This window comes from Spodoptera frugiperda, chromosome 31 (assembly GCF_023101765.2).
Source record: "Spodoptera frugiperda isolate SF20-4 chromosome 31, AGI-APGP_CSIRO_Sfru_2.0, whole genome shotgun sequence".
Classification (NCBI taxonomy): domain Eukaryota; kingdom Metazoa; phylum Arthropoda; class Insecta; order Lepidoptera; family Noctuidae; genus Spodoptera; species Spodoptera frugiperda.
In genome coordinates this window covers 3,159,322-3,184,110 of record NC_064242.1, presented here as the reverse complement: position 1 = coordinate 3,184,110, position 24,789 = coordinate 3,159,322, and the positions used below count along the sequence as shown (strand labels likewise).

The following is a 24,789-nucleotide window of genomic DNA, read 5'->3' as shown; positions in this document are numbered from 1 at the left end:
ATACTGGTGGCGCTATACCTCCTTCTCTACATAACGTATGCGAGACGAAAATGTCAAAAAATCGCATCCGACAGAAGGAAGTGTATAAGACGTTGCGTAATCTCGACGTGAACAAGGCCAGTGGACCCGACAGCATCCCAGCCGTGGTTTTAAAAACCTGTGCGTCAGAGTTGTCTCCAATCCTGACACGTCTGTTTCGCCTTTCCTTGGAGACGGGTCAAGTGCCGGTTGCATGGAAGATGGCCAACGTGCAGCCTGTGCCCAAAAAAGGTAGTCGTGCCGACCCTAATAATTACCGACCTATCTCGGTCACGTCCATACTCTGCAAGAGAATGGAACGTTACTGCACGTTATGGAACGTGTGCTTAACAACAGGCTCCTTACATACCTTGAAGGAAACGACCTCCTCAGCGATCGGCAGTATGGGTTTCGCCGCAACCGATCTACTGGAGACCTTCTTGTGTATGCCACTCACATTTGGAGCGAGGCCATCGAGAAGCACGGGGAGGCATTAGCGGTCTCGCTCGATATATCTAAGGCCTTTGACAGGGTGTGGCACGACAGCCTTATCGGCAAGCTTCCTGCATATGGACTTCCCGCTGATCTGTGCAGATGGATTGCAGACTTCCTGAGGGATCGGTCAATTCGAGTAGACATCGAATGCTTAAGCCCGGTATCTTTGGGTATGCAGATGACAGCACAGTTGTTGAAAGGTATGTGTCCGATGCGCGGACTAGCGGAACACAGATCCAGTCTCTAAGAGAATCCATGGTCGAACGGTTGAACTCGTCCTTGAAGGCGGTCTCCGATTGGGGTGACGCCAACTTGGTCAAGTTCAACGCTACCAAAACCCAGGCGTGTCTATTCTCTGCCAAACGGAGTCAATTTCCGCTGGCTCCTACTTTCCGAAATGTTCCAATATCGGATCATCTAGAGCTTCTTGACGTAACTCTATCGCCAACGCTAAACTTCGGCTCTTATATAGAGTCGAAGGCGCATCTGGCTGGTAGGAAGTTGGGTATTCTCTCGAAGGTGAGACGGTACTTCACACCGAAACAACGCTGAGCCTGTACCAAGCGCAGGTTCGGTCATGTATGAAGTACTGTTCTCACCTTTGGGAAAATACCAGGTGGATGCGCTCGAACACATTGAAAGTCGTGCCAAGAAGCTCATCAATGATAATGCGCTTGTGGAGGCCCGGCTTCAAAGCCTTGAACACAGGCGCAAGGTCGCAAGCCTTTCCGTTTTTTACCGGATACATTTCGGAGAGTGTGCGGGGGAATTGCACAACTTGATTCCTCCTAGTCCTTTTCATCATCGAACCACAAGACAATCGGCGAGGCGTCACCGATTCATGGTGGATATCCCAATCACACGCACGAAGCGCTTCGCTTCAAGCTTCCTTGTGCAAACTGCTAGGGAGTGGAACTCCTTGCCGGAGTCTGTGTTTCCTGATGGGTATAACCCGGGTGTCTTCAAAGCCCGAGTGAATAGGTTGCTTATGGGCAGACGTGCTCCACCGTAGGCCGCATCATCACTTACCATCAGGCGAGATAGCCGCCAAACGTCGGCCCATTTAACATTGAAAAAAAAAGTAGTCTTTGAACCACTGGTGGTGTTACTTGCGCCAGAGGTACGGCAACATTAGTAATAAATCTCAATCTCTGGTCTTCGTCGTTTATGATGTGGTTATAGAAATACCACAGTGGTTCCACATACACTGCATTATTTTCTAATACTTCTAACTTCTTCAACGGTCTGCGTTCGTCCACGTATGGAACTGGTCCATGGAATGAATTAGGATAGTAGTTGGGAGCGTTCTTCATGTTAAGGTTAGTCGGTGGTCTTCCATCACGTACATACGTCTTCTCGTACAATGGCATGTTTACTAAAATCTTTTTGTGATTTCTTCCGAGACGATAATTTTGAGTGTCCCTATAGAAAGTCTGTCTACCTCGGAATAAAAAGTCCACCGGCCCAGGAATACCAGGTACTCTAAATTTGCAAGACTAAGTATAGACTGCTTGTTCGACTTCCCAATCGATACAAACTGCAGTTTTCAAAATTAGTTAATAGCGTTAAGGCAAATAAAAATATTGTTGTCAGTCTCTTGTCAGCAAAAAATCCGGCGTTGATAATAATTAATCTAATACTAAAAAGCATACTTTTCATGTATGACAGAGCTACAAATTATTATTAGAAAAAAAAAACAAACCTAGACGTGCCAGGAAAATCAATACAGCAATTTGTTTATTCTACACCAGTGCCAAAAACAATTAAATTTAGTTGTATTTAAAAACAATAGAATCAATTACATTTCATAGATTTAATAAAAGCAAAAAGTGCTATCAATGATGATCCATAAAGACATGTTCTTGATGAATACCCAATCGATAAATACTTTTTGTGTCGTTATGTTTAGGGGGACCTTCCGCAGTTGGGTAATTCCTCTTAGGACTCGGATCAGTTGCTTTGGCTGCTGCTTGTTGAGCCGCCGCTGCTGCAACCGCTACATCATAAGCAGCCCTAGTACGTTTAGCCAAATCTTCATCAATCAAGTGTAAAATCTTAAAAACTCTTTGTATCACCGGTGGTGTAACTGGCGCGAGACTAGCGGCAAGATTGGTAATAAACCTCTGTTTGTGAGCTTCGTCTTCCAGAATATAGTTATAGAAATACCATAAGGGTTCCAAATCAACAGCATTACTTTCTAATACATGCAACTTCTTCCACGGTCTGTGCTCATCCACATATGGAACTGGTCCATGGAATGAATTAGGATAATAGTTGGGTGCGTTCTTCATGTTAAGTTTAGTCGGTGGTCTCCCATCTCGAACATACGATTTCTCGTACAATGGCATGTTTACCAAAATCTTATGATTGTTTCTTCCCAGACGATAATTTTGAGTGTCCCTATAGAATATTCTTCTACCGCGGAACATAAAGTCCACCGGCCCAGGAATACCAGGTACTAAATGACCGGGATTATATGCCGCTTGTTCCACATCTCTGAACTGATTTTCAACATTTTTGTTTAGTACCAACCTCCCTATAGGTACAGTGTGAAACGTGCCATTCTTCCACAGTCTTGTGACGTCGAATGGATTATAATCCAGTTTTTGTATATCATGTGCCGTCATCACATCCATCTCTAGTTTCCATGCAGGATAGTCTCCTGAATCAATTGCGTTATACAAATCTCTGGTAAAGTAATCCAGATCTGCAGCTTGAATGGCGGCCGCTTGAGGTGTTGTCAGTGCTGAAAAACCCTGTTCAGTTCGGAAATTGAACCTCACATAGTGCGTTTCTCCATGTATATTTGAAAGTTCAAAAGTATGAATGGCGAAAGCATCCATTTTTCTGTACCCATCTGGAATGCCATAATCAGATAACATCCAAAAGAACTGGTGAAGATTTAAAGGTTTTAATGTTATAATATCATAAAGGCTAGTAAAGTCCATCAAATTAGTCTGAGGATTTCTCTTTCCACCATGTACCACATTTGGAAATATCCCTGGATCTCTATATAGGTAAACGGGTACTGATAAACATAAAATATCCAAGTTTCCATCTTCCGTGTAAAATTTTATTGCCATTCCCTTAACTTCTCTGGCAAGATCAGTACCCCCCGCGTTTTGTAATGCAGTTGAGAATCTGACAACCAGTGGTGTTTTCTTCCCCACTTCATTGAACACATCAGCGTATGTATACTTGGAGACATCGTGCGTGACTTCGAAGTAGCCGAAGGCTCCTGTACCCTTGGCGTGTACCACACGTTCAGGTATTCTCTCGCCATCAAACGTCGATAACGAGTCTATAAGCAGCTGATTGTCGAATTGATCGGAATTAATCGTTATGGTGTCACGAATCTCCACTGGATCTCCTGCGTTTTTGGTCCACAGTCCTATTGGGTGCTGAAAACAAACCAATAGCATATAAGTGGGTCTTATACTCTTACATATTTGTACACTAATATTTTTAGTATCCCTTGGCTAAATGATAACTGACATTGTTGGTAATTTTATTGAAATAGATTTATTAATTTAGACGTGATTATTTATTATGTAGATATGAGGATGTTATGTTAAAATTCAAAAGTAGGTACGTGTGCTACTTACTGGATGCTCCTTCTTGAAATCGAATAACTGCCTTTGGGCGGGTTGATATGTGACATTTACATATTCATCACATTTCACTTGTATTATCAGACAGAAGAGAAACGCTATAATCGTCTTCATGGTGGTATTGCCTGTTCTTGACTTAGAAACAAATGATTGAATTTTTCTTTTATACCAGCTAGTAAATAAACATAAATCACTCATGAGAAGTATAATGAACACTCTACAATAATGTAGTACGGCCTCAATCCTTTTTTTCAGTTATCGCTTCCATTAGTTACAATAACTTACCTACTCAATTCGGGGCATGGTTCTCTATGCTTTTAATAAGATGATTATGATCCACAATATAAGATTTAACCTTCAATCAAGAGCAACTCACTGAAATTTTGGCAAGAAGTATATAAGGAGTACATAATATAAGATTTAATTGTTGAAATTATAATTGTAATGACCGTAAAGGTATTTAAAAAGTCCATAGCAATCCTTGTCAGCATATGCTCCGGGACTCATAAAATTGCTGCATAAAGTTTTATAAGAATGATTACTTCTGGCAATCACCTTTTGAAATATATCTCAACTTCTTAAGTATTCTAACATTCTATGGATAGTTCTATAATCGCAGTAAGTCTATCTATCTATCGGGTAGACGTACTCTATCGTACTTATCGCATCATCACTTACCCTCAGGTGGGATAGCGGTCAAAGGTTGACGTATTATTACCATTAAAAGTAAAAAAATAATCTTTTTGCATACTTTGAATTTAAGAACTATTAAAATAATAGTAACAAGACAAATTTAATTGGTAAGGTTTAAAAGACGCAAAAAAATAATAATAAAGCATTTTTATTGAATAAAATTTCAATTTACATCATAAGTAACTATTAAAAACGAAACTAAATTAACCAATAAATAAATGGATCCTCCTGAGATGTTGGAATATTTCTGGGGTAGTCAAGCGAAATGTATGCATAGATCAAAATAGGGAATAACACAGCTGCGTGTTGGGCAACCAGCGCTACTTCATACGCAGCCCTGATACGTGTCGCTAAATCCTCATCAATTAAAAACAAAAGCTTCAGAATACATTGGATTTTTTTTTTATTTATATTGGAGGCTGAGTCACCCTCGTCCGTAGGAGAGCACTCTGGGTGGTGCTAACCAGGTGACACTTTGGTGGTAGGCTTCGGCCGACGGCATTATGACCACCCACCGAGCAAAACCGTGTCGCCAAGCGGCCTAGCCGTGTTCCGCCACGATGCTCGGTGACGCCGTATGAGAGGATGGGTCGAAATGTTTGTTCCACTATGGGTAGACCGGTCTGGCGCGCGCTGGTGTGGCTGCATCGGGTGGCCAGTCGCGGAGGGTAACGGGATCTGAGGCACGGTGCACCGCTGGTCGACCGCAGATAGTTAGGGGCCCAATTAGTGTGCTAGCCACACGTAAAAGGCTGCCCCGCCATCTAGTGAAAAATTCCATGGATACGCCATCGTGTCGGTTGGCGACCGGACGAGAGGGCCCGATGGAAATTTATGGGGGGGCTCGGGCGTCCCCGCAGTCTCCAGGCTGGCCTCCCAATGATGTAGCTAACTGCAGTGCGCGTCTGGGGTCGCCTGTGTGGAGGAACATTTCACTGCCATCCTCTCAGCAACCTCACACTCCTTCCATGAAAACAAGAGCAAAGAAAAGGGTTAAACAGCGGCTGCACTCCTCTCCTCAAAGTGCACCTCTCTAATATCCGAGGCTTGCACTCCAATCTCAATGCGGTCCAACACCATCTAGAGACCGAGAACCCCACGCTCTTGTTTCTCTTGGAGACCCAGATCAGATGTCCGTCCGACGCTTCGTACCTAAACTACCCAGGTTTTACCCTGGAGCACAATTTTGTTGCCCATGCAGGCGTATGCCTGTACATCCAGGACGACGTCTGTTACCGGCGTCTCCGAGACTTTGAAGACCCCAGTTACTGTACATTGTGGATACTGGTGGACACAGGTATGGAGAAAATTCTCTATGCCTGTGTCTATCGGTCGCACAGCGGAGATTTGGAGAGGATCAGATTAGCGCAATACCTTGAGGAGGCGGCGGATACGGCTCGGCGGAGGTACCCTTCGGCCCAGTTCGTGTTACTGGGGGACTTTAACGCCCATCACCAGGAGTGGCTGTTCCCATACCAGTGCACTGACCATGCTGCGAGGGAGATGCGTAAGCTTGCGCTGACGCTTGGCCTGACTCAGCTGGTCCATGAGGCCACAAGGGTGCCTGATGTCGATACGCAAACTGCCAACTGCTTAGACCTTCTGCTGACAACTGATCCAGACAGCTACTCAGTGTCAGTTTCATCACCCCTGGGTAGCTCTGACCACTGTCTGGTGAAATCTGTATCCACACACTCCCCGCAGGATCCTAGTCCCAGAGGATCTCGGCGGATGTGGCGGTACAAGTCAGCAGATTGGGATGGGATGCGATCTTTCTTTGCATCCTATCCTTGGCGGCCTGTTTGCTTCTCATCCAGTGACCCGTCAGCTTGTGCGGATGCCGTAGCGGGGGTGCTGCGTCAGGGCATGGAATACTACATCCCATTTTTGGACGCAGCATCTTTCGGTGGCACTCGTCCATGGTTTGATGCCGACTGCGGACGTGCTGAGGCGCGAAAGCATGCGGCATACTTGGCATGGGCGGATGCCAGGCACCGTAAGGCTGGCGACACTCCTCAGAAGAAGAGAGCCTTCAACCGGGCTGCCAAGTCATGCAAAAAGGCATTGCGGATGGCTCGGTTCAACCACATTGGCCGAATAGGTCCCTGGCCAAGGCGGTTGAATCGAACTTCTGCCGCCCCTCACTGCCGCCTCTCCTGGGGTCTGACGGGACGCTGGCTCACACCGCAGTAGAGAAAGCGAACTTGTTTGCTTCTCTATTTGCGGAGTCTTCACGTCTTGATACTGGTGGCGCTATACCTCCTTCTCTACATAACGTATGCGAGACGAAAATGTCAAAAATTCGCATCCGACAGAAGGAGGTGTATAAGACGTTGCGTAATCTCGACGTGAACAAGGCCAGTGGACCCGACAGCATCCCAGCCGTGGTTTTAAAAACCTGTGCGTCAGAGTTGTCTCCAATCCTGACACGTCTGTTTCGCCTTTCCTTGGAGACGGGTCAAGTGCCGGTTGCATGGAAGATGGCCAACGTGCAGCCTGTGCCCAAAAAAGGTAGTCGTGCCGACCCTAATAATTACCGACCTATCTCGGTCACGTCCATACTCTGCAAGAGAATGGAACGTTACTGCACGTTATGGAACGTGTGCTTAACAACAGGCTCCTGGCATACCTTGAAGGTACCTCCTCAGCGATCGGCAGTATGGGTTTCGCCGCAACCGATCTACTGGGGACCTTCTTGCGTATGCCACTCACATTTGGAGCGAGGCCATCGAGAAGCACGGGGAGGCATTAGCGGTCTCGCTCGATATATCTAAGGCCTTTGACAGGGTGTGGCACGACAGCCTTATCGGCAAGCTTCCTGCATATGGACTTCCCGCTGATCTGTGCAGATGGATTGCAGACTTCCTGAGGGATCGGTCAATTCGAGTAGACATCGAATGCTTAAGCCCGGTATCTTTGGGTATGCAGATGACAGCACAGTTGTTGAAAGGTATGTGTCCGATGCGCGGACTAGCGGAACACAGATCCAGTCTCTAAGAGAATCCATGGTCGAACGGTTGAACTCGTCCTTGAAGGCGGTCTCCGATTGGGGTGACGCCAACTTGGTCAAGTTCAACGCTACCAAAACCCAGGCGTGTCTATTCTCTGCCAAACGGAGTCAATTTCCGCTGGCTCCTACTTTCCGAAATGTTCCAATATCGGATCATCTCAGCTTCTGGGCGTAACTTTATCGCCTACACTAAACTTCGGCTCTTATATAGAGTCGAAGGCGCATCTGGCTGGTAGGAAGTTGGGTATCCTCTGGTGGGTGAACGGTAATTCACAACGAAACAACTGCTGAGAATGTACCAAGCGCAGGTTCAGTCATGTATGAAGTACTGTTCTCACCTTTGGGACGGCTCGGCTAAATACCAGGTGGATGCGCTCGAACACGTTGAAAGTCGTACCAAGAAGCTCATCAATGATGATGCGCTTGTGGAGGCCCAGCTTCAAAGCCTTGAACACAGGCGCAAGGTCGCAAGCTTTTCCGTTTTTTACCGGATACATTTCGGAGAGTGTGCGGGGGAATTGCACAACTTGATTCCTCCTAGTCCTTTTCATCATCGAACCACAAGACAATCGGCGAGGCGTCACCGATTCATGGTGGATATCCCACCCACACGCACGAAGCGCTTCGCTTCAAGCTTCCTTGTGTGAACTGCTAGGGAGTGGAACTCCTTGCCGGAGTCTGTGTTTCCTGATGGGTATAACCTGGGTGAATAGGTTGCTTATGGGCAGACGTGCTCCACCGTAGGCCGCATCATCACTTACCATCAGGCGAGATAGCGGCCAAACGTCGGCCCATTTAACATAAAAAAAGTAGTATTTGAACAATTGGTGGTGTTACTTGCGCCAGAGGTACGGCATCATTAAGTCATAATAAATCTCAATCTTTGGTCCTCGTCTTTTATGATGTGGTTATAGAAATACCACAGTGATTCCAAATCAACAGTATTATTTTCTAATACTTCTAACTTCTTCCACGGTCTGCGCTCATCCACATATGGAACTGGTCCATGGAATGAATTAGGATAGTAGTTGGGAGAGTTCCTCATGTTAAGCCTGGTTGGTGGTCTCCCATCACGTACGTACGTCTTCTCGTACAATGGCATGTTTACCAAAATCTTGTTGTGATTTCTTCCGAGACGATAATTTTGAATGTCCCTATAGAATAATATCGGAAATATATCGGGTAGTACTTCTGACCCCACTAACTTTAGACCTATTTCAGTACTACCTACATTCAGTAAAATTTTTGAAAAAATTATTCTACATCAGTTGCAAAGATTCTTTAATAGAAATAAATTATTACATGGAAACCAGTTTGGTTTCACAAGGGGTCGTTCAACAACTGATGCCGGTGTTGAACTTCTTAATAACATTTATGATGCTTGGGAGGACTCGGCCGACGCATTGGGTATTTTTTGTGACTTATCCAAGGCGTTCGATTGTGTCTCTCATGAAACACTGATCAGGAAGCTATCCCATTATGGAATACGGGGCAGCTCTCTGGATCTTCTTATTTCATACTTGAGTGATAGGATTCAGAGAGTCGACATTAACGGAAAAGTTTCCTCCGGGTCTATTGTTAGGATGGGTGTTCCGCAGGGGTCAATTCTCGGCCCGTTTCTTTTTCTTATTTATATTAATGATTTACCTTACCTTGTGAAGGATAACCATGGGATAGTACTGTTTGCTGATGATACATCTTTATTGTTTAAACTCAAACGTGGACAATTAGTCAGTGATCATGTAAATAGTGCTCTCTCAAAAATAGTACGCTGGTTTAGTGCCAATAATTTATTACTTAATGAATCAAAAACTAAATGCATTAAATTCACAACACCAAATGTTAGACATGTGAAAACCAGCGTGCTAATCAAGGGCGAGGAGTTGGACCCTGTAGATTCAACTGTCTTTTTAGGTATAACTCTGGACGCTAAGCTACAGTGGGCTCCACACGTAGATAAGTTGTCGAAAAGGCTCAGCTCTGCAGCATATGCCGTTAAAAAAATTAGAAATTTAACCGATGTAAATACAGCGCGATTAGTATACTTTAGTTATTTTCATAGTATCATGTCATATGGTATCCTCCTGTGGGGAAATGCTGCTGACATTCAGTCTGTCTTTGTGCTGCAGAAAAGAGCCATTCGATCAATTTATAATCTTAGTCCGAGGCACTCTCTTAGGGAACTATTTAAAGAAATGAATATATTGACTGTTGCTTCTCAATACATTTATGAAAATGTAGTGTATGCTCACAAAAACATTAATTTATTCAAAAAGTATTGTGATATACATAATATAAACACTAGAAGTAAAAACAAATATATTGTTCCCACTACTAGACTTAAGAAAATAAGTGGTTCGTTCAGATGTCAATGCATACGCTTTTACAATAAAATTCCCAGCGATATTCAAAGTTTGAGCCTGAATAAATTTAAAAATGTTATTAAAGAAAAACTGTATAGTAAAGCTTTTTATAAAATTAAAGACTACTTAGATGATAGTCAGGCTTGGGAGTGAGCCGCTATAATGTCCACACAGGTCATGTTGACATGTTTGTAACACAAGTTACATTTTTATACAATTTGACATGATATACATTAATATCATTCGATATTTATTTATTTTTTACATATTGTTTTTAAAATTGTTAGTTTGAGGACCGTGCGAGAGTTTGCCTAGTCATTTCACTTTTAGTTAATTATATTCTGACAGTGTGAGCATTTGTGTGGCCTACCCAAATGTTCTTTTGGTTAGTATTGTTCGTCGAATCATTCAGCAACAGCCGTCAGCTGAGCTAATTGTAAACTGACACATGCGTGCTGCCATCTGAACAGGTCCGCTCAAACTGCTGTGGTTCTTTCCTCAAAAGACCACTACAGAATAAACTTGCACGGTTCTCCGACATCTCTAATTGATTTTGTCTGGACTTTAAAAGAGACTATGACCTCTGAGTTTGTTTCGGCATTTCTTCTCAGAGTAGTCAGATAGGAAATGCCGGCCTCATCTAGCTATTTGAAATATTGACGTGTAAAAGTGTTATTTTATAATCTATTTACAGAAATAAATATCATTTATCATTTATCATTTAGAAAGTCCGTCTACCTCGGAATAAAAAGTCCACCGGCCCAGGAATACCAGGTACTCTAAATTTGCAGGACTAAGTATAGACTGCTTGTTCGACTTCCCAATCGGTACAAACTGCAGTTTTCAAAATTAGTTAATAGCGTTAAGGTTATTCTTTGCTCTACCAGCAAATAAAAATATTGGTGTCAGTTTCTTGTCAGCAAAAAATCCGGCGTTGATAATAATTAATCTAATACTAAAAAGCGTACTTTTTATGTGCGACAGAGCTGCAAATTATTATTAAAAAAAAAACAAACCTAGACGTGCCAGGAAAATCAATACAGCAATTTGTTTATTCTACACCAGTGCCAAAAACAATTTAATTTAGTTGTATTTCAGAACAATAAAATCGATTACATTTTATAGATTTAATAAAAGCAAAAACTGCTATCAATGATGATCCATGAAGACATGTTCTTGATGAATGCCCAATCGATAAATACTTTTTGTGTCGTTATGTTTAGGGGGACCTTCTGCAGTTGGGTAATTCCGCTTAGGACTTGGATCAGTTGCTTTGGCTGCTGCTTGTTGAGCCGCCGCTGCTGCAACCGCTACTTCATAAGCAGCCCTAGTACGTTTAGCCAAATCTTCATCAATCAAGTGTAAAATCTTAAAAACTCTTTGTATCACCGGTGGTGTAACTGGCGCGAGACTAGCGGCAAGATTGGTAATAAACCTCTGTTTGTGAGCTTCGTCTTCCAGAATATAGTTATAGAAATACCATAAGGGTTCCAAATCAACAGCATTACTTTCTAATACATGCAACTTCTTCCACGGTCTGTGCTCATCCACATATGGAACTGGTCCATGGAATGAATTAGGATAGTAGTTGGGAGCGTTCTTCATGTTAAGTTTAGTCGGTGGTCTCCCATCTCGAACATACGACTTCTCGTACAGTGGCATGTTTATCAAAATCTTATTATTGTTTCTTCCCAGACGGTAATTTTGAGTGTCCCTATAGAATATTCTTCTACCGTGGAACATAAAGTCCACCGGCCCAGGAATACCAGGCACTAAATGACCGGGATTATATGCCGCTTGTTCGACATCTCGGAACTGATTTTCAACATTTTTGTTTAGTACCAACCTCCCTATAGGTACAGTGTGAAACGTGCCATTCTTCCACAGTCTTGTGACGTCGAATGGATTATAATCTAGTTTTTGTATATCATGTGCCGTCATCACATCCATCTCTAGTTTCCATGCAGGATAGTCTCCTGAATCAATTGCGTTATATAAATCTCTGGTAAAGTAATCCAAGTCTGCAGCTTGAATGGCCGCCGCTTGCGGTGTTGTCAATGCTGAAAAACCCTGTTCAGTTCTGAAATTGAATCTCACATAGTGCGTTTCTCCATGTACATTTGAAAGTTCAAAAGTATGAATGGCGAAACCATCTATTTTTCTGTATCCATCCGGAATGCCATAATCAGATAACATCCAAAAGAACTGGTGAAGATTTGAAGGTTTTAATGTTATAATATCATAAAGGCTCGTGAAGTCCATCAAATTAGTCTGAGGATTTCTCTTTGCACCATGTACCACATTTGGAAATATCCCTGGGTCTCTATATAGGTAAACGGGTACTGATAAACATAAAATATCCAAGTTTCCATCTTCCGTGTAAAATTTTATCGCCATTCCCTTAACTTCTCTGGCGAGATCAGAACCCCCCGCGTTTTGTAATGAAGTTGAGAATCTGACAACCAGTGGTGTTTTCTTCCCCACTTCATTGAACACGTCAGCATATGTATACTTGGAGACATCGTGCGTAACTTCGAAGTAGCCAAAGGCTCCTGTACCCTTGGCGTGTACCACGCGTTCAGGTATTCTCTCGCCATCAAACGTCGATAATGAGTCTATTAACAGTTGGTTGTCGAATTGATCGGAGTTAATCGTTATGGTGTCACGAATTTCCACTGGATCTCCTGCGTTTTTGGTCCACAGTCCTATTGGGTGCTGAAGACAAATTAATATCATATAATCAGATCTTATACTCGCATATTTGTTCAATAATAATAGCTAAATGTTATCTAAAACAGTTTACAATTTTTTTGAAATAGATTTTTTAATTTAGACGTGATAGCGTAATATTATTTTAAACGTATGTAGTTTCTATATTATATTAATTTTAACATAATATAAACAAATAGGTATGTGTTGTACTTACTGGATGCTCCTTTTTGAAATCGAATAACTGCCTTTGGGCGGGTTGATATGTGACGTTTACGTATTCATCACTATTCACGTATAATATCAGACAAAAGAGAAACGCTATAATCGTCTTCATGGTGGTATTGCCTGTTCCTATCTTCGAAACAAATGATTCAATTTTCTTTTATACCGGTAAGTAAATAAACATAAATCACTTATGAGAAGTATTACGATCACTCTAAAATAATGTAGTACGGCCGCAATTCTTTTTTTCAGTTATCGCTTCCATTAGTCAGAATAACTTACCTACTCAATTCGGGGCATGGTTCTCTATGTTTTTTTATGGGATAAGCCGGTAAACGTGCAGGCGGATCACCTGATGGATCAAGCAATCAAACAGCAAACATAAGAATGTTTGAACTGTCCATGAGCGGCGGCGTTACAAGTGCGTTGCCGGCCTTTTGAGGGTTAAGAATTTAAGGGTTTTGGGGAATCGGGGATTGGGCAGATTGGGAAGGGGGTAATTGGGCCTCCAGTAACCTCACCCAATTAATGAAACACAACGCAAGCGTTGTTTCACGTCGGTTTTATCACTCCGGTCAAGCCGGCTCATTCCTGCCGAAGAATTCATGCCGAAGGATTAAGTACATATAAGATTTACTAGTTAAAACAATAATGACCGCATAGGTCCTTAAAATTCCATAGCAATCCTTGTCGACATATGCTGTACTCCGGGACTCAAAAAATGACTACCTAAAGACATGCCTAGTCATTTCTGCCAACCAATTTTTGAAACATATCTCAACTTCTTAAGTAGGCTAATATTCTTTGGATGGAAGTCCATCTCTTTTTAGCATATTTTGAATGTAGGAACTATTGGAATATAGGATAGTAAATATACGAACAAGACAAACCTTATGGTATAAAAAAGAAAAAAATATTCTTATTAAATCATAAGTATTTATTAAAAACTAGTAATTAAAAACAATTATGACTTAGGAATTTCTGTGGTATTGTGTTTAGGAACCTCTTGAGTTGTTGGAATATTTCCTGGGTACTCAATCGAAGGTGTAGGGACTAACGTAGCTGCTTGTTGGGCAACCAGCGCTACTTCATACGCAGCCCTGATACGTGTCGCTAAATCCTCATCTATTAAAAACAAAAGCTTCAGAAGTCTTTGAACAACTGGTGGTGTTACTTGCGCTAGAGGTACGGCAACATTAGTAATAAATCTCAATCTCTGGTCTTCGTCTTTTATGATGTGGTTATAGAAATACCACAGTGGTTCCACATCCACAGCATTATTTTCTAATACTTCTAACTTCTTCAACGGTCTGCGTTCATCCACGTATGGAACTGGTCCATGGAATGAATTAGGATAGTAGTTGGGAGCGTTCCTCATGTTAAGCCTGGTTGGTGGTGTCCCATCTCGTACATACGTCTTCTCGTACAATGGCATGTTTACCAAAATCTTGTTGTGATTTCTTCCAAGACGATAATTTTGAGTGTCCCTATAGAACGTCCGTCTACCTCGGAATAAAAAGTCCACCGGCCCAGGAATACCAGGTACTAAATTTGCAGGACTATATGCTGCTTGTTCGACATCTTTAAACAAATTTTCTACATTTTTATTTAATACCAACTTCCCAATCGGTACCGTATGGAATGTGCCATTCTTCCACAGTCTTGTAACATCAAATGGATCAAAATCAACTTTCTGTATATCATGTCGAGTCATCACATCCATCTCTAGTCTCCACGAAGGATACTTTCCTGAATCAATCGCATTGTACAAATCTCTGTTATAGTAATCCAGATCTACAGCTTGAATGGCGGCGGCTTGAACGGACGTGAGTATTGCGACACCCTGCTCAGTTCGGAAATGGAATCTTACATAATGTGTCTCTCCATATTTATTTGCAATTTCGAAAGTATGTATCGGAAAATAATCCATTCGTCGATAGCCATCAGGAACACCAAAATCAGACATTACCCAAAAAGCGTTATGGGCTAGACTGGGCCTAAGTGTTAGCAAATCAACGGCGGATGTAAAATCCAACCTTATATTACTTTGGGGATTTACTTTGAAACCATGTAGCACTTCTCTGACAGTCATAGGATCTCTGAACTGAAAGACGGGTGTAGATAAACATAAAATGTCTAAGTTTCCTTCTTCTGTATAAAATTTCACCGCCAAACCTTTTGGTTCTCTGCTCACGTCACTACCTCCCACGGGTTGTAATGATGTTGAAAATCTGACGACTACCGGCGTTTTCTTACTTACTCCATTGAACACGTCAGCGTATGTATACTTGGAGACATCGTGCGTGACTTCGAAGTACCCAAAGGCTCCTGTACCCTTGGCGTGTACCACGCGTTCAGGTATTCTCTCCCCATCTAACGTCGATATTGTATCAATAAGCAATTGGTTGCTAAATTGATCGGAATTAATGGTAACTGTATCACGTATGTCAACTGGATCCCCGGCATTCTTGGTCCATAATCCTATCGAGTGCTGAAAATAGATACAAAAATTAAATATATTCTTTTTACCCGACTGCCAAGGAAGGGTTATGTTTTTCGCGCGTATCTTGTATGTATGAGCCTAATATTCTTTATTACCTCATTTCTTCGAAACGGCTTGATGGATTTCGACAATCAGGGTATCGTTGGATTCGTCTTAATTACCCAAGTGTTCTTAGATATGTGACGTAAAACAAAAACCAACATGGCGGCCGTGAGGCGCCCTAGATAGGAGTAAAAAAAAAAATTTTTTTATTTGCTACAATATGGGTATCCAATTAAAGAGCTCATCATGAGGATTCCAAAATGGTATATCACTGACATATAGAAAAAAAAATACTATGTGCAATTATGTTCTTTATTATCCAAACTAAATACTCGTATAGGTACTACGCGACGCGATTGACTAGCGGTGTCTGAACTTAAAAGTGAAAAGTGATAATAAAAGTACGTCTTAACTAAATTATTTACAATGAATTTATTTATAAATAAAGGACTAGCGACCCGCCCTCGCTTTGCTGAACGTTAAATAAGGAATCTATCTACATAGTCGTTTACCTATATCCCCATGCGACGCGTCAACTGTAAAGACCGTTTTTTGTCTAAAACTAGTAGAAATTTTGAAACAGTGTAAAGAGCAAATTTTATCTTCATTTAATGTAGAAAATTAATAGACTATTTAAAAGGATAAGGATTAATACTATTACGGACAAAAACCCCTCACAATAAAAGATCCAAAAAAAAAATTAAATAGTCCACACGACGAAAATTCTTTTAAAGAATTAGACCGTTTACGAAATTTGTAAATAGTAAATTTTACTGCCCTTAATCCTTCTTCTTTTTCTAATTCCTTTACTCTCTTTGTGTTACGCAATCAATCTAAAATAACTGGATCGACGTGTGTTATTTTTTTATTATCTTGGTATTGGAAGTAGTTCTCTCGTGTCGCGGGTGAAATCTTGAGAAACACATAGCCGTATTATAACTAACTAAAAAGTGTTAAATAAAAATAAATAAATTTAAAAAATTAAAAAACCCGACTGCATAAAAAACACTTTAAATAAAAACTGAAAAGTAAAAAACAAGCTTAGTCTAAAAGTGTAGATAGCAATGCTATTACCACAAAATTAAATAATTTCATAATCAATACACAAAAAATAATAATCTTATGCGAAACATAATTGAGTGTAACAGTCGGGACCCATTAAATAAACTAGACTGAAATCATTCAATATGGGTCCCGACTGTTGCACTCAATTATGTTTCGCATAAGATTATTATTTTTTGTGTATTGATTATGAAATTATTTAATTTTGTGGTAATAGCATTGCTATCTACACTTTTAGACTAAGCTTGTTTTTTACTTTTCAGTTTTTATTTAAAGTGTTTTTTATGCAGTCGGGTTTTTTATTTATAAAATCTGCCAGGTCTGAACCTGTTTCAGGATTGTAGAAAGCATGTTTACAAACCGGGTTTTTTATCTTAAAGTCCAATAACTGCCGGTGAACAGGTTGATACGTAACATTGTCAAATCTTTTCGAATCATCACTTTCTACAATACGTAATATCACACAAAATATACAAGCCACAATCGCCTTCATGATGTAACGAAGAAACTGGTGTATTATATTCGCGCACCGTATTAATAAAGCTATAGCAGATTATTATAATTGTCTATACACAATAAAATTACCAATTATTTATTGTATAAATAGATCATTAAACACGTTATGTATTGTGTAACTATTATAATTGCATTCTTAATACATGTATACTTGAAATTAAAGGTAATTATAGTGCTGTGTAAAGGCCTACTAAAAATAGTAGTAAAAAAAATATTTGCTAAAAAATATATGCACTATTATATTCTAGGTTCATCAGAGAGCGCTAGTACTTAGTTTCATCCAAACGTGTTGTCCGTTAGCCGGCTCATTCTACACTAACAATTAGAAGATGCTTGACGTAACGTACTAAAGACCTGCATCTTTGTTTATCTGTATAATAAAAGTATCATTAACACATGGAACGCTGTGGTGGTCACCGGTAACCGACATTAGCGGAGCATTTACTTTCTACAGTTTTCTATTGGCAGTCAAAGACTTAACCACATATTTTTGGAAATATTATAACTAGCAAGACTTCTGTGGCAGAACAAATTGAATATACTTTAAATGCTCTAATTTATCATTAGAATTTGAGACGGGATATCTACTTTGATCATGGCGCTTGCAACAGTGCCGAAATATCTGAAACTAATAGATATTATATTATAATGATAGTATTAGTTCCCATTTCAGTTTGAAAATGCTCAAGTTTAGTTTCATTAAAATCTAAAAGTGTAGATATATATTTTTTGTACAATGTTCTCTATAATTACCAAAAAGGATATCAATAACTTATATTAGTATATACTTTTTAATTACAAACAAATTACAAGCAAATTAATAACATAACTAAATGTAATACATGTAATTATTCATGTTCGAAATCTTTTCAGTAATTACATTATAATTATGATTTATATTCGAGTGTAATTAAATATTTGAAAATCATAAATTCAGTTATCCGTATATCCGTCCAGGACGTTGTTTATCATCGTTGTGTATATAAAATATCGTAAATATGGATTTGAATGTTTGTTTATAACTGCCTCGTTAGTCAAGTGGTAACAAAACGTAACCCCCGAGTGTACTGGAATTGAAGTTTTGTAACCATACAGGTCGGACTCTCTGATCCGGAGCTGCGGATTACCTAGCGGGTTTACCGGGGCTTCGGCTCGTAAAGCAGGTGTAGGAACGGCGTGGTTTTAAGTCAGGAAGAGAGTGACAATTCCCTCTCGCCTCGCCTATGGAGGGAGAAGTCATTGGATAAAAAACCACCCGTAAAAAAACAGGTCTCATTTCTAAACTCCTTGTTAAACATAATTGAAAATCCAGGTAATACTTTTAACTGCGGCTGCAAAAACCAGAAGAGTTATCATGACTCCGGTTTGCGGGAGCGGGAGTTAAAACCAAGGGGAGTCAGTAAGAATTTGACAGCCTCACCTTACCCAAAGCAGGAAAAGTATTATTTTGATATTGAACATGAGATCCCTAGCTTAGCAGTCGATCTTGCGATCATCTTAGACAGTTATTCATGTTCCTGGAACGCGCGGGATAACAGTGTCCCAATTAACCATGCTTACAGGAGTTGCAGCGGTTTTAGAAGGTTGAGACGGGCTTGTCTCATTAAAAAAATAGGCGATCTTGCGAACAGTAGCGAGGCAAGTAAATTTGACGAAACAACACGGAACTCTTATTGGTACACAATAAATCAATCAAATATAAAACACATTTTATGACCAAAGGAAATATAGGTTTCCAACATTTAGGTAATGTATACCAATGCATACTAAAAGCCATATTTCATTAAAATTAATTCTTAATGATAGGAAATTAGTACGCATTTAGCTGCTCCAGCTAATGCAACAATTGAACCTTGAATTTTAATTTATTGGTAGTAAATATATATATAGAGAGACAGTAAATCGTCAGTTGAGTATTGGTAATCAAGTTTACTGGTTTAATCAACCAGTCCTTTGAGCCAATATACGAGTATTATAATACTCAATATTAGGCTTGATACTGTCATGTAATGCCCCAAGTGTTGCAACCGTCCATAGGGCATGGTAACCACGGTACCATCGGGGACCACGTGCTGTTTTGCCACCGTCCTGGTAAAAAAAACAATGTCGAAATATACATCAAGTCCATCCACTGACATTTCTATTCACTTAGTCTATTTTTACATATGTAAATACTATTTTATTTAAACTACACCTGTTGCAATTAATTACCAATCGAAATCCCCAAAATTTTTGACGTCGACCTAAATCCAGTATAAAAAAAAAACTGTTTAACCAAACAACAAGATAACCATAACAAAGAACTATATTTGTGTCTTTACGTCTGTCGTAAATAAAAAATTAAAATGACAACTACATTCTAATCATCATTATGTAAGAAAAATTATTCAAATGGCCATGCTTCGGCACGAATAGGCCAGCTCGACCAGAGTGATACCAGGTCTCATAGAAAACCGACGTCAAACAACGCGTGCATTGTATTTCGTTGTGTGGGTGAGGTTACCAGAGGCCTAATTACTCCTCTTACCAATCTCCGATTCTCCAAAAACCCGTTAATTCCCAACAACAGGCGGGCAACGCACTTGTAATGCCTCTTTTCTCCATGAGCGGCAGCAATTGCTTACCATCAGCTGATCCGTCTGCTCGTTTACCGGCTTATACCATAAAAAAAAACATTTTTCCTTAAAAAGTTTTCGAGTTATGGACGAGGCCGAAAAACTAATAAACTTCAATTAGCTTATTCCTGACTTGGCAATCAAACCCATTACTCCCACACAGTAGCACTTTGCAAATAACCGACTTACGAAGCATAATTGAATGCCCTATTCATTTTTGTTGAGCAAACTACAAGTTGAACAGAACTAATATTAAATTTCAAAGCGCCTATGGCAATATTCATAGCATCACACCGATGACCGCTATGCTGAAAGTAATTCATCACTTCTGACATTGTAATCGAGCGTGATTGATTGGATCTGTGGAATACGCACACACCATCCATTTATTGTACATTATATTAGTTGTCTTACATAATAGATAGCCATAGTTAAATTTCAAGTAGTGATTTTAACTTTTCAAGTGCTCTCCGAGTTTAAATAACAATAAAATATCTTAATAAATAATCTTCTTTGATCGTTTCACTTTGGTTTCCACACGATGTTTTCCTTCATCGCTAGTCTGTGGTGTCTAAATAATGTTAGAGAGTACATATAACTCGGAAAATGTGTTGATGACCATCTAACTCTTGATACTTCTGAAAATGTGGGAAAGGGGATTTCTCAAGTTCCTTAATCAAGCGTATCTAGTCTTATAGACTATTAATAAAATTGGGGTTTCTGTTTGTAATATTGAAACAACCGATTTATACTACATGCATATGAGCATACGTACAATAAATACACCAACACAATATATTTTTAAAATTTTTGTCTGTCTGTTCTCCTTAATCTCTGAAATATTTTGACCGATTTTGACGGAACTTTATAGGCAGGTAGCTGATGTACTAAGGAGTAATTTAAGCTATTTTTATTAGTCACAAAGTACGTAATATATGCGAGCGAAGCCTCAGGACTAAGCTAAGCTAAGCTAAGTAAGTAGTATAATGGATAATACGTCGTTAATTTTATAACACCTGTGACCTAAACAATCGATGTCGAATGTCTCTGGTTTCTATTTCAGGAACAGTATTCGACGAACCGTAAATTGGCTTTATCGTCTTAGTTTTAAGGTCGAAATTTCAGTGGAAACCTACATATATGCATATTGACCCGAGTTGTATCGTGAGCAGAAATGGGTCAGGCGGGACGCTGTCTCACTCCAATACTTTTTAATTGATATACACGTCGATTGGGTGATCGATACTGGCTCAAACAAACATTGGGTCAACAGTTTGTGCCTAAAGCAAAAAAAAAGAAAAGTTTTATATGTAGAAATGTTCTGAATCTGTCTAATAATATTTTTACAAACATTGGGTCAACTGTTTGTGCCTGAAGTTAAAAAAGAAAAATTTTATATTATTATGAACAAATGTTCTGAATCTATCTAATAACAATATATCATGTACTCTAAAACCTCTCTTGGTGTGTAAAGATTGTTCTACAATAATTTCCGTAAACTTAAAACCTAAGGAAGCACATAAATAAATACCATATTTTCTAAAAAATATTTATTGTACTGTTTGCACATTGTATAAAGTTGCAGCATTGCAGGCCAACTTACTGCTAAAATGTGTACAATAGGCTTCTGAGACAATACAACAAGAGAGAACAAGGCAATAGATTTCTGAAAATGCCTTAAATTATTCTTTTCAAGAGAAGAATTTCATTGGCCAAGTAAGTTTACATTCAGTAAAAATAAATATGATTTGAAATAATAGCAAATATCATGGTTGCTACTCCGAGTATTCCTGGATTGCTTAATAATTTTGAGATCAATCAAATATAATAATAGGGATGATGACGAGGTATGAAAACTAAAAATCTATTTAGTCCGTCAGTTATGTAATGAAACAATTTTAGTCACGTATTTTCATATAAGGTTACAATACTTAGATAAAACCACAGAATAGAGACTTCTTTTTCTCTGTTCTGTGGATGAAACGAATCGAAGTTTAGGAGTGGAAGCAAATACGTAATTTCTGCGTATAAAGCGTACCTAGAAGTGACGTCTGCGAAAGTATTTGTTTCCATAAGCAAATAAAAAAAAACCTATCTAATGTTTTAAAATAATCTTCAAGACGGACATTGAAATAAAATTAAGTCATCTACCCTATCATTAAAGCTCTATTTTGTAAACACTTCCCATGTTGTCATGTTCTGGAGGTCCCTCAGACGTTATAAGGTTTCTTTTAGGTCTCGGTACAGCTGAAGCGGCTCGGGCTGCTGCCTGCTGCGCCATAGCTCGTGCAAGCAATATCTCATGAGTAACCGCCACGCGCATTCCCAAATCATTATCAACCTGGTGCAGCAGTTTCAGTGTCCTTTGCAACACTGGTGGTGTAACAGGAACAAGAGCTGCGGCCCAAGTATTTATAAACCGTTGTCTGTGAGCATCATCTTCTAGAATGAAGTTATAGAAGTACCATGCTGGTTCCAAATCCACAGCATTACTTTCTAATACTTGCAACTTCTTCCACGGTCGCTGCTCATCCACACATGGAAGTGGTCCATTAAATGAATTGGGGAAATAATTTGGAGCATTTTTCATGTTAAGCCTAGTTGGTGGTTTCCCATCACGTGCATACGTCTTCGAGTACAATGGCATGTTTACTAATATATTATTGTGGTTTCTTCCCAGACGGTAATTCTGAGTATCCCTATAGAACATTCTTCTACCACGGAACAAACCTTCCGGTGATCCCGTAATACCAGGTACTAAATGACCAGGATTGAATGCCGCTTGTTCGATATCTCTGAAGTTATTTTCAACATTTTTGTTCAGTACCATACGACCAATCGGAACGGTGAAGAATGTTCCATTCTTCCACAGTCTGGTAACATCAAACGGATCGTAATCGACTCTTTGTATATCGTGTGGTGTCATCACATCCATCTCTAGTTTCCATGCAGGGTATTCTCCTGAATTAATCGCGTTGTATAAATCTCTATTAAAGTATTCCAGGTCTTGACTTTGAAGAGCAGCTGCTTCCTCATTTGTAAGTATTGCAACGCCTTGCTCCGTTCTAAAGTTGAATCGCACGTAATGGGTCTCTCCATGCTTATTGGATACTTCATAAGTGTGAATGGGGAAAGCATCCATCTTCCTGTAGCCATCGGGTATGCCAAAATCAGACATCACCCAAAAGAAGCCATGAATAAAGGCAGGTCTTAATGTTATAAAATCAAAGACACTAGTCGGATTAAATAGGGTTGTTTGTGGATTTCTAGTGAATGCATGTAACAAATGTTTAAAGAATATTGGATCCCTATAAAAATAAACGGGTATAGATAAACATAATAGATCCAAGTTTCCTTCTTTCGTATAAAACTTTACTGACATGCCCCTGTGTTCTCTGGGAAAGTCAGTGCCCCCTAGACCCTGTAATGCATTTGAAAATCTTGCAACTAACGGTGTTTTCTTCCCAACTCCATTGAACACATCAGCTGATGTATACTTAGAGACATCGTGCGTGACTTCGAAGTAGCCAAAGGCTCCTGTACCTCTGGCATGTACTACTCGTTCAGGTATTCTCTCGCCATCAAATGTAGAGAAAGTGTCTATAAACAGCTGGTTGTTGAATACATCGGAGTTAATCGTTGTTGTGTCACGAATTTCAACTGGATCACCGGCATTTTTGGTCCACAATCCTATTGGATACTGAAATTTACAATAAAATACACATATGTAGAAAAAATCACTGCGAAAACGCTATTTTTATACCAGACTTCTTAATCCTAAATGACATTCTGTTTCACATTAAAAAATTATGCTTTATATGAAACTATTCCAATAAAATTGCTGTTTATTAATAAAAACTGACGAAAAACTGTACCATTTACTAATCTACTCACTGGATGTTCCTTTTTAAAGTCCAACAACTGTCTATGAGCGGGTTGATACGTCACATTAAGGTATTCATTACTTTCCACTAGTATTATCACACTAAACAGACACACTGCAATTGCCTTCATGATATTCATTGCGTTCTTTGTACTCATACAGCATTAAGTATGCTTTTATAGACGATTTGTAATTACAGATAATCACAAACGAATTATTTATAATACCAAAGCGCGATAAACGCGAATCGAGTGCTTATATGCCGTTTTTCTGTATTATCTGACATTGAACTGTTGCTTAAGCGTTTAATAAGAATGAACTACTAACATGGTTTACAGCTATAAATCAGCATCTACTGTTTTAATTACCCATCCCCACTATAATCTAAGTACGCATTAAATCAAATTTTCAACCAACGTTTAGTTCATGTATAGGTATTGGCATTGAATTTTAACTAGATAGAGTTAAGATTCAGTTCTGACAATGGCACTAACAAAGACTGTTTTTATTGATTTCTGTATAACCCAGATAACACAATACAGACTAGAGCTTAAAATCGCTGCGAATATGAAGTACAAGACCTTAATTTTGATTGCTGTACCAGATAGTTTTAACACGATGAAAACACGTTCCTTTTTCTTCTTTTAGATCAATATACTATGGTATAATATAATTGTATACGGATATCAATTCTGTACTTAAGTTCAACCTAATTATCATACCCCTTGTTCTGAACACCCCCATTTTCGAAGGAGGGGGGGGGGGAATCATCCAATCTCTTCTCGACTGACTCTTACTGACCCATTCAACAGATGGGGCTCAGTGGGGCTGATGATAGGTGAACAATAGGATGTCAGCAAAAGTCATATAGAAGGACCATTAAATAATCTTATATGATTTCCAATAATTCCACACATCTTCTAACACTTCAACTTCTAATTTCTGACAAGAAGTAAAAACCATTTAAAGACTCTACACCTTAAGGGAATTATAATGATTTAGGATAATAACCGGGACCCGGGAATCGAACTCTATCCGAGACCC

At 39.7% G+C, this 24,789-nt stretch overlaps 4 protein-coding genes across 4 annotated transcripts; all 4 read right to left on the bottom strand.

The window, feature by feature from the left end:
• Positions 1–2,348: 2,348 nt before the first annotated feature.
• Positions 2,349–4,238, bottom strand: LOC118276024 (peroxisomal catalase 1-like). The gene is made up of 2 exons (XM_035594153.2): positions 4,119–4,238; positions 2,349–3,914 (listed from the first exon to the last, which is right to left on the bottom strand). The coding sequence occupies exons 1-2, from the start codon at positions 4,236–4,238 to the stop codon at positions 2,349–2,351; spliced, it is 1,686 nt and encodes a 561-aa protein (XP_035450046.2).
• A 7,101-nt stretch (positions 4,239–11,339) lies between these two features.
• LOC118276025 (peroxisomal catalase 1-like) lies at positions 11,340–13,236 on the bottom strand. Its single transcript, XM_035594154.2, has 2 exons — positions 13,117–13,236; positions 11,340–12,905 (listed from the first exon to the last, which is right to left on the bottom strand). Exons 1-2 carry the CDS (start codon positions 13,234–13,236, stop codon positions 11,340–11,342), a joined length of 1,686 nt encoding a protein of 561 aa, XP_035450047.2.
• An 852-nt stretch (positions 13,237–14,088) lies between these two features.
• Positions 14,089–17,224, bottom strand: LOC118276026 (catalase-like). The gene is made up of 2 exons (XM_035594155.2): positions 17,093–17,224; positions 14,089–15,615 (listed from the first exon to the last, which is right to left on the bottom strand). The coding sequence occupies exons 1-2, from the start codon at positions 17,222–17,224 to the stop codon at positions 14,089–14,091; spliced, it is 1,659 nt and encodes a 552-aa protein (XP_035450048.2).
• A 4,352-nt stretch (positions 17,225–21,576) lies between these two features.
• On the bottom strand, positions 21,577–23,949 carry LOC118276027 (peroxisomal catalase 1-like). The gene is made up of 2 exons (XM_035594156.2): positions 23,757–23,949; positions 21,577–23,562 (listed from the first exon to the last, which is right to left on the bottom strand). Exons 1-2 carry the CDS (start codon positions 23,901–23,903, stop codon positions 22,021–22,023), a joined length of 1,689 nt encoding a protein of 562 aa, XP_035450049.2. The 5' UTR covers positions 23,904–23,949; the 3' UTR covers positions 21,577–22,020.
• Between the last annotated feature and the right edge of the window lie 840 nt (positions 23,950–24,789).